The sequence below is a fragment of the Typha latifolia genome, chromosome 13 (genome assembly GCF_019914945.1).
Source record: "Typha latifolia isolate L0001 chromosome 13, TyphaL0001v2, whole genome shotgun sequence".
NCBI lineage: Eukaryota > Viridiplantae > Streptophyta > Magnoliopsida > Poales > Typhaceae > Typha > Typha latifolia.
In genome coordinates, this window is record NC_133098.1 from 3,550,864 (window position 1) to 3,565,891 (window position 15,028).

The following is a 15,028-nucleotide window of genomic DNA, read 5'->3' on the forward strand; positions in this document are numbered from 1 at the left end:
AATGCGCCAATCCAACTATAATACCAAATTATAAATAATATTTTTGTTATGTCGTTAATAATATCATATTACTAACAACTATAGTTGAATCGTAGATCATGTCTATCCGGTTATTCAAATAGTGAAAAAAGAATAGAATAAAATTTAATTTTGTCTTTTTTATATGAATCTGAAAATATTTACTCATTATACTATAAATTTGAGAAATATTATGTCACTTATTTACAAAATAAACACATATATCCTCGTCATATGATCCGCATTTGCATCTGTTGTAGTTAGTTGATATGATAACCAAGTGTAATATCAGCTCAATATTGGGTTCCATATTTATATCCCCAAAAAACAAAGCAGATAGGGGTATAATCTTTGCCATTATACGATCAGTTTTGAAACCTATCCATGAGAACCCTTTTGATGATTTTGTTTGCTTCTCAGATATTTTGGTGCAAAGCAATAGCCTTTAGTAGACTTAATTCACAACCGAAAGGTGAAAGGCATGCCTTTATATTGCCTATTGAATGATATTTTGTTTGAGAGAACCATTGAATGATATTTTGTTTTCCATGCATGAGTGCGATATATTTAGTGATTGGTATTCTGCTTCTCCAATTGCTAGAACTTATCCAAATTCCTCTTTAATTTTAAGACAACAAGTTGCAGAAGAGGACTAGATATGGATTGGTTCATTGAATCAATTTGGGTATCATTTATATCTCATAGACTTCACAGTAATACTCATCAATTTTGAAGTCTTCCACCCCCTCATTGTGGACTTGGACGAGATGGGAAGTTTCAAAATAGAAAAATTGAAAGAAAGAATTTGAGATTTTTTTTTAAGATAATAAAAATGCTCAACAGGGGTATTCTTCAATTATGAATTTTGTAGCTCTATCATGTAGTTATTGTACACCACTAGTATTTAAAGTCCTATAACTTATGACAGACATCATAAATTTAATATTTAGTAAATACTTTATTAGAATGTTATATGCGAATGATTTGAATCTGTAATTTATTTTTTACGAGGGTTAATTTAGTTGTGTAATTTATATATCGAAAAAGAAAAAAAATTTGTTTAGCCTAAGTTATCCTTCTGCAAATAGAAAGAGGAGAGTGTGATCAAGCTGAGACCATAACTGAGCGAAAACTACCGCATAGTTCAACAAAAATTTGATGCAATTTGGACTGAGACCTGCAGGATTGCAGAGGAGATGACAGCATACATTCATATTAAAATTCCAACAGTCAACAGTGAACACACTGCAAGGTTATCCTCTACATCAGCTTACTGACTTTTGAGATCAATGAAGGTAGACATAAAGAAGGAAAAGTGTATTGGATCACCTCAATATAAAAAAGGCTTTACAAACTTCAAACACTATGCTGGTGATCCAACTGACAAAGCTCATAAATGTCCTGTATAGGTATCAGGCACTACATCATGGAAGATAATGTTGAAAAGAATCAAATGTTTCAGAGAAAAGCTTCATCCACATAGATGAAAGTTGTAACTCTTTTTTTTTTCTAAACATTGAAATTAAGATTTGGACGCTAGAGCTCACATGTAGTTCTGTAAGAATACTACAAACAAGAAACTTTTAATCTTAGACCATAGTGATGTTAATACAGAAATATATGGAAGAATGTTTATTTACTATACCAGACTAGGAGGACCTACTGGAACTGAATTTGGAATTTATATAATCTATAAAATTGTAGACCAATACCTTTCAGATCAGCAAGAGGAAAGAAAATCCTTTATACATAAATCATAAGTTGCAAGTTTTGGAGAAACTCATTCTATATTATTTTGTTGCAAAAAGTAGTTGTAAGATTAAGTAGTCCTTTTACATAATCCTACAAAAAAGATAGACAACAAGCCAGTCATTTAGTATGTATATTTTCTGATCTCATACCATCATTATAGATGCAGTTTTTGGCTAAGATAGTGAGTAACAACATTAGCCTTGTTTTGTTCGAGACTAAACCTCGAACTCAATTAATTAATTTTATTTCTTAATCTTAATTTTTTGAAAAGTAAACTTAATTAGATATAAAAAAAAAGATATTTATTTACTGAACCAATTTAAGGGTTCTTGAACTAAATCAAGAAGGGTTCCTAAATTCAAAGCAAACAAGGTCTTAAGAAATAAGAAAGTTGCCTATGCTTAAATATACAGTAATGATATTTTGACTCTCATGTAGTTTCTCTACTGGTATCCCAGTGGTACTCCCCTTCACAGCAATTTATGGCTTAATTGAACATCGAAAGTTCCCACTTTTCCTAAACTTGTAACAAGATTCTATAAAAAAAACCAATATCTACGCATCTGAAGGAGATAAATACTCACGTCTACTTGTGCTTATAGACTAGCTAATTAGTAGGCTGTCAAAGATATTAATGTGAACATGTGAAGCTGATAAGTACAAGTCAAACAAAATGAAGTGGAGGTCAAGCTACTTAGTTTGTATGGGTGGTAGGGCTGTTAGTTGTCTCTATTAGAAGACATTGTGAGATAGCACTGATGACTGTGTCATCCAACCTTGACCTACAATTGAATTTACACGAGGAGATCAGAACAATGGAGTAGATAATCTTTTCTGCTCATGCTAATACACAGATAAATTGAGGAACAAGCTACAGTCGATCATGTCTATCATTCAATTACAGAAAGAATTGAGTCATTGTTGAACATTCTTCCATCCAAAAATGCTGTAATACAAGCAGGATATAACACTACTATAAATGGCATTACAGACGTTGTCTCATCTTTCCATGGTGGACATGTTCTTCAGTGGTTTTCCTCTTGAGATATAGGCATGCTTTTATATGGTGCTCCTGGACTGTCGTTGGCTTTTAATTGAAGTTCTCATCATAGTAGAGAATTTCTTTAGTTTCACTTTATTCACAACTGATAGACACAACCACAAATTTGTCATAGAAAGACTTCAGAAGTTTCGAAGTAAATGAAACAATTCGAACATCCTAAGATGATTACAAAATACTAGCACTTTGGAACCTATACAACCATAGAATTAGATACACATACTATATGATTTCTTCCCTAACAAAAATAGAACAAATAACTCAACAACAATCCCAAGACACGAGTTTTCTTGAGAAAATGAGAGGCTACCTCACTTGCCTTTGTAAATCAAGATATTTATCTATCTGTACAAATTCATATGTTGGAACCCGTTGCAATTGGTTCTTCTGTAAATTGTTCCGAAAGATCGGCAAGAAGCCAATACATCACAGAACCAGAAACTAACAAACACTGCATGATTCCCAATAATCTCGAATCACAAATGAAATCATCAATTGGTTGGAGTTCTTGGGCTGAGAAAACTTCCCTCCCTTGGCATCCCCTGCTCAATATCACCTCCCCTGGGACTACATGAAGGCCCAACTGCTTGCTTCCCCCTGCTCAGTATCCTCTTTAGAGATCTCAATCTTGCCGAAGACGGCGACTTTAACTCCTCCATAGGAATCCTACTCAATGGCAATGGCGAAACAGGCGAAGGAAGCCCCTGTAACATCCTTCTTGGTATCTCAATCACAAGCATGTCTTCCGGTTTCCTTGAAGAAGAGGTGGACGTAGAACTCGACGGCACTTCTTGTGACGCTCCAGCATTAACCGTATCCTGAGTTCCCCAATACAACACATTGGCAGGGAAGGTCGGGGGTTCTAAGGATAACCCATCGTGCGAATTCGCCTCTAGAGGCGGAATTCGAGCTGATTCGTTACAGGTATCAGGGCCAACGGGGGTACGGCAAAGTGGGCAGGTGGAATGGGAGTGGAACCACATATCTATGCACTCGAGATGGAATCCATGGTTGCATTTGGGAAGCATTCGAGCTTCCTCGCCTTCCGCGAGCTCCGAGAGGCACACGGAGCACTCCAATCCTTCCTTAAAGTCCTCCGCCCGGTAAACGGTGACCGGAAGCGCCTTGAGAACGGCGGGCTCGAGGCCACGGCCACGGCCACGGACGAGGTCCAGCGAATCGGCCGCGAAGAAGAGAGTCCGAGAGCGCCCAATGGTGGGATTGGCTCCCATGTATCTCTTGGCGTAGAGGTAGAGGAAGAAGACGAAGACGACGACCATAAAGAGGAAGACGACGGCCGCCACTAAGACCTCGCTGCTCACCGTGACACCAGACGGGTCGTAGACCGGCGGTGATGGGTACAATTCGGACATGTTTCTGCCAAAAATCCGATTTTGAGATCTGGGTCTGTCTCAAAATTAGATTTTTGAGATACCTATGTCGTAATCTCAGTAGACCAACTGCTAAAAATCCAATTATGGGATCTGGGTTCGTCTCAAGATTGGGTTTTGGGATACTTCTGTAGTGGTATATATGGATTAATGTATTGGTTTCTTGGGATTTGAATGGAGAAGGTTGAGAGGAGAGGACAGGAGAGGAGAGGAGTGGGAGAGAGGTGAGATGGGTTGGTTTAGAGAGGGAACGATACAAGATTGTTTAGTTGAAGAATTTATTAGAAAGGAAGTGACGATGGCAATTAGCTAAACGGAGCAGGAGAGAGGAAGTTGAGTTTGAGGTTGATAGAAGTGGAAAGTGAATTAAGGAGACGTGGGAGAAGAAGACTTTGTCAAAGTCTTCAAAGGGGCTGCGGAACGGAGACTTAGGGAGGGGAGGGGGGGAGGTCGAAGTTTAGAGGCGATGGATGCTTCTTGGTTGCTCCTCAGTTATATAAAATAGCATTCATATATTCTTTTAATAACAATATCTTGTTGGTTGGGTCTTCTTGTGTGACACGGCGTTTAGGGACATGTCAGGTTGACTGTTGACGTGAGACGACACTGAGTTGGGGTTGACCATGGAGGTGAATTACTTCCCGTAGAAATCATAACCACAATGCATTGGTGAAGTTTTTTTGGGGGGGACAAAAATTGTGGAGTTATAAAATTTCAACGTGGATGTCACATAGATACATCGAAAAGAATTACTTTTAGGATTAAAAGTATCGTTCAATCAAAGTCGGTAGCTACTTTCTCTATGTAGTTGGCAATTTCTCTTTAGTAAAAGTCTTATCTATGAGTACTTAAAATCACTCGCAGAGATGACGATTTATATTAAGTAAAAGTACTAATTCATATGTGTATTGTTAGTGAGATAAATAAATCAACCATTAGCTGGACTTGACTAATAATTTTAATCTTAGATTTAGGGGTCTGAGGACTATTTTTTTAACCCTCAACCTAAATTTTAAAGACCCGAATATTAAACCTATCGGCAAACTAATACATATAGCACAATTGGTCATGATTTCTTATATAACATGAATTAATTGCTTTTTTTAGACTGCAACAAATTAGTTGAATTACTATGATCTAATGAAAAAAAAAATCTTTAAAAAATTTCACACCTAATTTTATCTTGAATATGTATGATCTGAATTTCTTTCTCAACTCTCGCAAGTTAAAAAAAATTTATTTCTCATTCTATAACTACCCAACATGATTTACTAAGCTAACCATCGCTGCTCATTGAACTGGTGACCCAACCACTATCCTCGCATAATTAAGTTTACCGTCCATGTTGGCAAGGATAATGATATTATTTTAAAAATAAAAAAAATATTTATAAGTACCTAGCTAGTAGGAGATTATTTTGTGTTAAAAAAAAAACAAAAATAAAAAATCTATTGATACGTATGTTGAGAAGGCATGAATATGTTAAGGTGCTCATGAAGTGACCATAATGATGCCATGCGTGATGCGTGGCTGGTCACTGAAATAATTAATGGGAGGCAAGCGTGTGGTTTTGGTATCATACTATTTGTACGAAGACGTAGGATTTGCATCATGGTTTTAATTTGCTGATCAGCATGCTTAAAGTTTAAATTCGCATTAAGAAGAAACATAATATAAAGTTTTAGGACAATTCACTTGTTACCCTCTCTGTGTTTGGCTTGATTTTAACAAACGAAAATATATTTTAAACTTAAGCATTAATCCTCCTACAGTTCAGACCAAATTATATTAGATTTTTTATCCAAAACTAATGATAGTTTATTATACTTGAAGGTTAAATATATTTTTGTCCAAAATTATTTTACCCTTTTATGTTTTAAAAAGTTTTAAACTAGTCATTACACTTATAATTAGAGTGAAACAGTTTTTTTTTTTTTTTGACAAAGTTAAGGGAGCGCAGTCAAATAATAAAAATGTCTCTTCTTATTTATTAAGTAAAATAGATGAGTTTTTTATCTGATTTTTTTTTAAAAATATGTCTCGTTACTAGCAGTGATATAACTATTAAACTTCATAAAATCTTAGGTTAAATAAAATTTACTATATATTTGATACAATCTAGAACTAAAAGAAGAAAATATGTGTGTATTTTTTTAAGAGAAAGAAATGCTCGTGTATAAGAACAAGAGAATTCTTGTCTATAAAAAATTTAAAATAAAGGGAATTCAACCCTCCATTTAATTTTTAAAACTTTTTGGGCTCGCGCGGTTAATTTGGATGGAAAAATTAACAGTCTCACTTAGTCGTAAGTACAAGGACTAGTTTAATAGTTTTTAAAATATACGATAATAAAATATATTTAACCCATGATTAAATTTTTCGTCCTAAGTAAGCTAGACATTGTCCAAACTATTCTTACCATCTGAAAATTAAATTATATTAACCAAATTATGTTAGATTTTTTTATAAAAAAACTAATGGTAATTTATTGTCAATAATATATTCCGCCATACAAAATGATCAAACTATTCCTACTGTATCGAAATTAGATTATAGTTTTAGTGGAGGTACTTAAACTTTTGTACATCCTAGTTAAGGTTTAATTACCAGTTGCAAAGCGAGTGTTACGCGCTTAAGTTTAAGTTAAATAACTATTTAAAAAAGCAATCCAACGAGTGAGTAAAGTTGGACAACTCAGATGCCACTTTATTAGCCAGGTTGAAAAACACTTTATTGTGTATGTCTTATCTTGAGGCTAAAAGAGCTAACAAGATAAGTTAAGTTGATTAATTTAAATTAAACTGTCGAATAGATTAAGACTTGATGTGCTTACTATTGTAGTAATATAAAGGTTTTAGATTAACGCTTTAGTACAAATTAGCACAGATAAGATCAACACTTGTGTGAACTGTGAACCGTTTGAGTAAATAAATTTCTAAGGCATCTTATTTAGTAAAAAAAAAAACCCTTTTAGTTGCGAGATATACTTGTTCTTTATCAGATAGTAATAAACTAATTTGCTCAAAAAAAAAGTCTCATAGATTTATTAAGACTTTTTAGGGCCCACTTAGTACACATAATCCTCCGTGAATCATGGTGCGATGACTGTTCTTTTGAAAGAAAAAAAAGGAGAGTTCATATGAAGATAGTCTTTACAGCGAAGAAGAAAACAGCAGCAAGAAAAGTGAAGACAAGACGCGGAGAAGAAGAATATATTTGAAGCTTTTAGAATCGCAATTAGAGAACATCACCCATAGAAGTAGCACCCCATGTTTTCAGGGTTAACGTAGTCAACACCCAACAACACCAAAGTCAATTCTGAGAGAGAGCCGCAGCGTGCTTGGAGGAAGGGAAAAGTAATCCGAGTGTGCAAAGCCATTAGTCGTTCAAATTTGAAATCACTGCAATAGAATAATGTTTGATATATGGCAAATACTTCAAATGCACCTTTAAAAATTATAACCTTAATCCAACGGCTATAATAGCTAGTTTTCATACCCGGTACCGTTTCCAAAACTACATTAAGTAAAAAAAAAGTATATTAGTTAAGAAGATTAATTACGTGTACCTAACTTTCCAATTTTCTTGTTATATCCTTGAAAATCTTAACCATTAGATCTTCATCAAAGTGATTGATAAGTACAGAAGAAGCGCTCTACAAGTTTTTTTTCTTCCATTAGGATTTCTCTCTTAAATATAATTATACCTTAATTATAGGAGATATTATTTAATATTAAATAATTTAAATTTGATTATTTGAAGATAAACTTCAATTTAAATATAATTCTCTATCTCTATCTATTAAAATTTAATTTAAATCAATCTTAAACTAATGGGAGATATATGTAAATAATAAAAAATAATTAAAAAGATAAAATATAATTAATTTTTATCAACTTAATTATAAAAGTCATCAATACCCTTATTTTAATATATATACATTACTTTCAGTGAATGATATATGTCTTTTACTTAATAAAATATTAAGATAATATAATTATTAAAAAATAATGTGCAAGATTATATATCTAAAAAATATTACCTGCTAAAGATCTTAACCGTTAGATCTTCATCAAATTGATTAATAAAAAATTAATTCGATTGCACAGACGAAACCCTCTTGATATATACCACATTCTGTAATAAGCTTGTTGTTCATAGTTGACTGGTCGTAGGAACAAATAATTTGCCAAGGTTACGCAAACCTACGCTAATTTCTAATGAAGGAATCATTGTTAGGTGAGAAATGGGGCCAGGTTTTGCTTATATATAAAAATATGAATTTGGAGTAAATTGATAACAAAGTTATTTGTTTGTTTGAATAATTCTTGTGGTCAGTCGTATAAAATGCACCCAAGGATGTCAACTGTCAGTTTTGGCTTAACCAAAAGACGCATTTATGCAGTGGTTTTGTTTAGTATGAAAATAGTTAGTAAATGAATAAGCTCATGTTTAAATTATATATACATAGACAAATTTATAATTTATTTAGAAAATAGAGGTAAACATAGATCGGGTTCGGAGCATTTACACACAAAATACCTTTATAGGATTTTAACATAGCAAATAAAAATTCTTATATGCATCTCTTATATAAATTATGTAAGTTTATATTTAATATAAAAAAATAAACATTCAATTTTAAAAGTCCAATCTTACCACTACTAAAACTTAAATTGTTTTCCTATAAATAGACCGATCAGGTTCAAATAAAATAGGTAACCATTTTCCTTCTGGGAAATTGCGTCATTTAACACTACCACGAGATGGAGGTAAATTAAGGTTTCGGACCGGCGAAAATAAGTTTATAGATTTGCTCTACCAGCTGCCGACAGTTAAAATGGAGTCAAATCCAAAACCCATTAAAGAAAACAAACACTAGATCATGCAAATAACTGGACTGTTTACAAAGCAGGGAAAAGAATTACGAAGGACTAAAAGGTAGGGCCATGAAAGTAAGTTTTCAATCTTGGCACAGCCCATATATATGAGTGGCCTTAAAAGACTGCAAACAAGATATTACAAAGTACTAATACGCAGATTACCACATCTCATTTGCTAGTCTGTGGCGACGTACATGGGCACAGTCCACATAACATACCAACTCCCGGGCGAATAATCCCAGGTATATTTCATGACAAGCAATGGAAGTCTGCTCTTAATTGTAGACCATGTATTTGGGTGTTGCACTGAATTTCTGATAGCCTTTAATAACCTTATTCACTGCATCTAGGAAGTCCTTCTCAGTTACCGTCTTCCTGCGTGCCCTGATTGCGTACATTCCAGCTTCTGTGCACACGCTCCTTATATCGGCCCCTAATCATGAAACGATAAATATACAAGATGAAAGTATTAGAGAACAGTTGAGGAAAAAGTTGAGCTGACACTAATAAACACATGCATATATTAATGAGCCCTTGCACAAGTTCAATTAATTAACTCTACCGACTAAATACATAATAATCTGTACCTAGATTAAATGAACAGCTAAGGCTCAAAAAAGAAATCAATGCACTGCTACATGCTTACCAGTGGAGTTGGGGCAGAGGCGAGCAAGAAGCTCAAACCTAATATCCCTTTCACAATTCATCGTCCTAGTGTGGATCTTGAAAATCTGCGTCCTGCCCTCCAGGTCAGGCAGACCAAACTCAACCTTCCGGTCCAATCTTCCAGGACGCAATAGTGCTGGATCTAAGGTATCAGGCCTGGAATTTTCACAAAATAGAGAAAATAAAGGTTAACTTCAGACCATAGAAAAGTTTTCAGGTGTCAATAATTGCTAAGGGCACTTTTCAATAATCTAACATGGAGTTTCACAACTGTTTTGCTAACCCCTAAAAATATTGCGTCTATTGGTACACAACAAGGAAGTAAGCTAATCTCAAACAAAACAAATGTTGCCGAAGGCTGTTCCTAGTCAAATGATTCAATTCTTCCCACTAACAAGGACTGCATAAAGAAAAACGAGCAACAAAATAATACTCAGGCTCATGCATGAACCACAGTTTGAAGCCTCTCACAGAAACTTAAAAAAAAAAATTTCACTTTTGTCCAGAAGTAACCAGAAATATGCTAAAAGGCTAAAACTGAAAAAAAAAATCTCAAAATCAATCGAGAACTCTCCAAACCCACATACTGACAAAATCTCCAATTTAATTAAGAACTGCTCAAACTAAGGGTCACATCTGAAAAATCCCAAATTCAATCAAGAACTCTCCAAACCAAGGGTCACAATGTGTTAGGAGAAGAAACTTGCGTACAGGCCTGCACTTGTTCCACTAAATTCCTCCTCTGCAAATATAAACTTCCTTATTCTAGCTTCACAGAGACATAGATTAGATAAAGGTGTAGAAGAACCAAGCACAAGAATTTGCCTTGAGGAAGGTTCTCTCTGTATAAGTCATGCGCCATGTTGGATAGAAAGATTACTAATCAAGCATTTTGTTGACGTCTCATGAACAGCAAGAAGATGAGATCTTAAAAAAGGTAACAATTACTCTATTTCTGCACAATCATCAGATAAATTGAGAAGGCATTTTTCTATACTTATGCATTATGCTACATTTTTTATTGCCATACAGACTAGGAAACATCAAAAAACAGGAAAGCAAGAAAGATCAAAGCCTTTTAGAAAATCTTACAGCAAACAATCCAAGCAACATACTATTTTGGCTTTCAGTCCCTTTGCTAATGCAACAAAACATACCTATTTGTTGCCATTAGGACCTTAATATTTCCTCGAGCATCAAACCCATCAAGCTGATTGACAATTTCGAGCATGGTACGTTGAACTTCATTGTCGCCACCAACACCATCATCAAAACGAGCACCACCAATGGCGTCAACTTCATCAAAAAAGACGATGCATGCTTTTTTGGCACGGGCCATCTACAATGGCAGAACAAGCATTTAGACAAAAGTTGTACATAACTGTGAATGATACAGCAAGGAACTGAAAAGCAGAACCCTCTCAGGCCAATTTCCTGGGTACAATAAATTCTAAAATGTCAGGAAACTTATCAACCTGGAAAAGTTCACGGACCATCCGAGCACCCTCTCCAACGTACTTCTGAACCAGCTCACTTCCAATGACACGAATAAAGCAAGCATCAGTTCTATTGGCGACAGCTCTAGCAAGGAGTGTTTTACCTGTTCCGGGAGGACCGTAACAGAGGACCCCCTTAGGAGGATCAATACCAAGCTTAACAAATTTCTCTGGATGAAGCATAGGAAGCTCCACAACCTAGAGTAAAATGACGACCAAAATGTTAAATATTGTTGCAAGTGAAGATCAAATACCCAAAGATGTTGGCTAAACTATGTGATTCATTCATCATGACTATTGACCCCGATAGCCCAAATGAGTAAAGGTGATAGTGAATTATCATACCTCTCGCATCTTCTCAATTTGCTCCTTACATCCACCAACATCATTATATGTCACATCAGGCTTCTCCTCTACTGTCATCATTGTAACACTTGGATCAATTTTTGGTGGCAAAGGAATCTGAATTTGATACTTATTTCTATCAACGCTGTTGCAAAAGAAAAAGAATTAGACAAAGCTTTCATAAACAACCAAAGCAGAAATTCTCCTCCACCTTTAGTTCTAGGTTTGCATGATAGTAACATTGAAAAAATCACTCCTTTTTTCACCAACACTGATGCATTCCTTCTACCTCAATTCTTATGTAATGTGGACAATTCTAGATTTTAGAACTGACAAATTTGGCTTCAATTAGAAATTACACTGAGCAATAAACTTCACCCATAAATAGTCATTGAAGGATAGTGGAACAGTTATGACTGATGAGAAACTCCAAGGAAGCAATCTACAAGTGACCATTAGAAGGAACTGAAATTAAGAGAAGTAGTCTTACCCCACACGCATGCCTTCCTCAATATCAGTAGGAGACACTTTGTCACCCAACCCAACAACAAACTGCATAAAAAAAAGAAAGAAAAAGGAACCCTTCAAGATTAGATTTGCTATTGCCAAAGAAGATGTCTGAAAAAGTTCTAAATTCAGAAGATCTACCTTTGCAATTTGTTTCACATTTATCACATATTTAGCATCTTCTGTGTTTGGGTTAATAATCTTCGTGCACCTAGCAACCTTCCATACAAAAAGGAAATATTTGAAAATCGAACAGGAAAAAACATGAATGAAAGCAGCCACTTAACTTAAACGGGCTAGATGAATAAATAGGGTATATTACCTGAAGAGGTTGCTCCTCTTGCATCATCTGCTTGTCAGATACTAAATCCCATTGGCTTGGTGCAGCTAACCCAGTATCAGACTCTTTAATTCCTGGTATTCAAACAGAGCTAACATCTCAGATATCAAGTACCAACAGTGCATGCAGCTATCTAGGATTACCATTAACAAGAAGGCTGATCAAATTGAGCCAAACACTCCCTTAACATCCAAGAAAAAGTTACTTGTCTTTATAAACTCTTATCTAGAACTGACTGCAAGCATCAAAACTCCCTGATGAAGATAGCATATAAAAATTTAAAATCTTACTAAATTTATATCGACAAAATATTCAGCTTTCTTGCTCTATTGAAGATTTTATTCAATTTCAAGATCCTATCTTCCCAAGTAATTTCCCAATCCCATTTTCTGAAGCACTGAAGAAGATTCCCACTACAACCCAATTTCAGATCAGAAGTGCTCGAGTTTTGGCAATTTAGCCAACTGCAATAGTTTCCATATTTTGATTAGGTGGTTTCATCTAATTCAACTTAGCTTCAGCCAGTTTTCATTGGTAGAAGCTCATTGTGTTACATCGACATGAAAGAAAGCCAATTTCAATAGTTACTCTTCACAGTTCTAGAGTGGGGAGGGTATGGTAAATGCTTAAATAAACTAAATTTAACAGTCCTAGGAAAGATAAACTTAGTTATTTAAATGTGTCGCAGTGTGTGCTCCCTGTGTGGACATATGTACATAGCTCTTTGTGCAGTCTACAATGTAATTTAGATAATATATCGGCAAGAAAGCAACATTTCGCATCCTTCATTTCCCGGCGTGAATATTGGCAAGAATTGGTTGAAACTTTAGGTTGGCTTCGACAGGAAGAAAGTACCGAGCGAGTAAGGTGGGAAAGCCCCAGCTAGTGCTTAACCATTGATGCAAACCACTTCTTTCTCGTCTTAATAGCAACTTAGTTATTGTTTAGAGTTAAATTTAATAATTTTTCCTAGAAAAATTAAAATCACTATGTTAATTTTGTCTTTCAGATCAAATCGCTCTAACTTTAAGAGATGGGGTTTGCATTTATAAGTAATTGCTTAATTGAGAGGATATTATTCGCAGACTCACTCTTGATTGTGAGAATATAATGATACAGAATACATAATGATGACTGAACGAGTTCAATCAGACTGCTCACTCCCTCATTTCCCCCCTAACTCTCCTTTCTTCCTTTATTTGTGTATCATGCTCTTTCCATCTTTCTCAACCTTGCTATTGACATAGCAGCACAACACCATAATCCCCTTACCTCTCTTAGGTCATTTGACCAGACCTATCAGCCCATTGATCTCATATAACATATTGACCCAAGGATATCTCATTAAACCATGTAATGGTAACAGTATTATATTTGATCATGTTAGAATCCTAGATATTACCTTAGTATTTTTTTTCTCATGCCTTGTGTGCAATCAGAATAATGATAATTCTTCAAATGCTTTCCTAGGCACAATTACCTTTCCAGAGACAAAAATTTCTTGGACTTTCACTAATACGACTCCATAAAAGAACTGATGATAATTATATTTAACCATTACTCACCACACAGATCATTGATCTTCTTAGCCATCTCCTTGATTTCCTTCTCGGCCTTCTTTATGCTTACAGAATAAGGTCCAAGGCCCTGCGATTCAGTAATTCAAATTATATTCTAAGTACGATAACAATGAGCAACGACCCCAAAATGGAAAAAGCAAACAGAATACAATATACAGCTTCCACTTCGCTAAACCTAATTACATATAGGAATGGGGAGATCCAATTCAGAACGGAAACATCAACTAGAAGACCATCTAAATTCCAAAGGGGAAAAGGCTTTAAAACCCTAAAATCAGTAAAATCCTCAAATTTCCAAGATAGAATCCGAGGTCAGTTCCAATATCAAAGATCAACTTAATCGGACAAACTTTATAGTAGAAACAAAGGAAATCAAGCATTTTAACCATCCAAAAACTTCAATTTGACAGAGAATTAAAGGGATTACGTAGGTCTTGAGGAGAGCGATGTCGTCTTCATCGAGAGGGGGAGGGGTCTTCTCGTTCATGTCGTCCTCGACATTCGGAGCCATTGCAGCGGAGGCGGCGAAGGCAAGCGGCAGCGATGCACTCGTCTAAGGGGGGGCTGCAACAAAAGACCTCGCCTTGCTCCACAAGAAACGAGAGACCTTATTAAGGAATACACGGTTGGACGATTTATATGCATACGACGCTTTAGCCGACTAGTTTGTACTGGCGGTGCTTTACAGCCGTCGGATTAGATCCAGAAACAGCCTCCTGCAGACACGTAGGCCAAGAAGTGAAATGAATGTCCACAATCTGGCCTTTTTTTTATAATGCCAGTATGCCACGTCGTATTGTTGGTCGTAGCATTACTACATTGCAATCCTAAGTTGGCTGAGCACACTGAGCCATAGTGACCAAACCAGGAAGCAGCATAGAAGCTCTACCATGGGTGAGATTATTTTAGACGCATGGGTCGAACTGCAAGCCTACATATTTTGAAATTCAGCTGAGGATTCCAGCTTGATTGGGTCTATCACATAAAATA

General features: G+C 35.4%; 2 protein-coding genes across 2 annotated transcripts; both read right to left on the bottom strand.

Moving 5' to 3' along the window:
• Positions 1 to 2,935: 2,935 nt before the first annotated feature.
• On the bottom strand, positions 2,936 to 4,683 carry LOC140799999 (RING-H2 finger protein ATL60-like). The gene has a single exon (XM_073154612.1). The coding sequence runs from the start codon at positions 4,201 to 4,203 to the stop codon at positions 3,322 to 3,324; it is 882 nt and encodes a 293-aa protein (XP_073010713.1). The 5' UTR covers positions 4,204 to 4,683; the 3' UTR covers positions 2,936 to 3,321.
• A 4,400-nt stretch (positions 4,684 to 9,083) lies between these two features.
• Positions 9,084 to 14,665, bottom strand: LOC140799660 (26S proteasome regulatory subunit 7A-like). The gene is made up of 10 exons (XM_073154070.1): positions 14,466 to 14,665; positions 14,024 to 14,105; positions 12,441 to 12,532; positions 12,260 to 12,337; positions 12,102 to 12,163; positions 11,612 to 11,756; positions 11,246 to 11,464; positions 10,928 to 11,109; positions 9,751 to 9,926; positions 9,084 to 9,537 (listed from the first exon to the last, which is right to left on the bottom strand). Exons 1-10 carry the CDS (start codon positions 14,547 to 14,549, stop codon positions 9,380 to 9,382), a joined length of 1,278 nt encoding a protein of 425 aa, XP_073010171.1. The 5' UTR covers positions 14,550 to 14,665; the 3' UTR covers positions 9,084 to 9,379.
• Between the last annotated feature and the right edge of the window lie 363 nt (positions 14,666 to 15,028).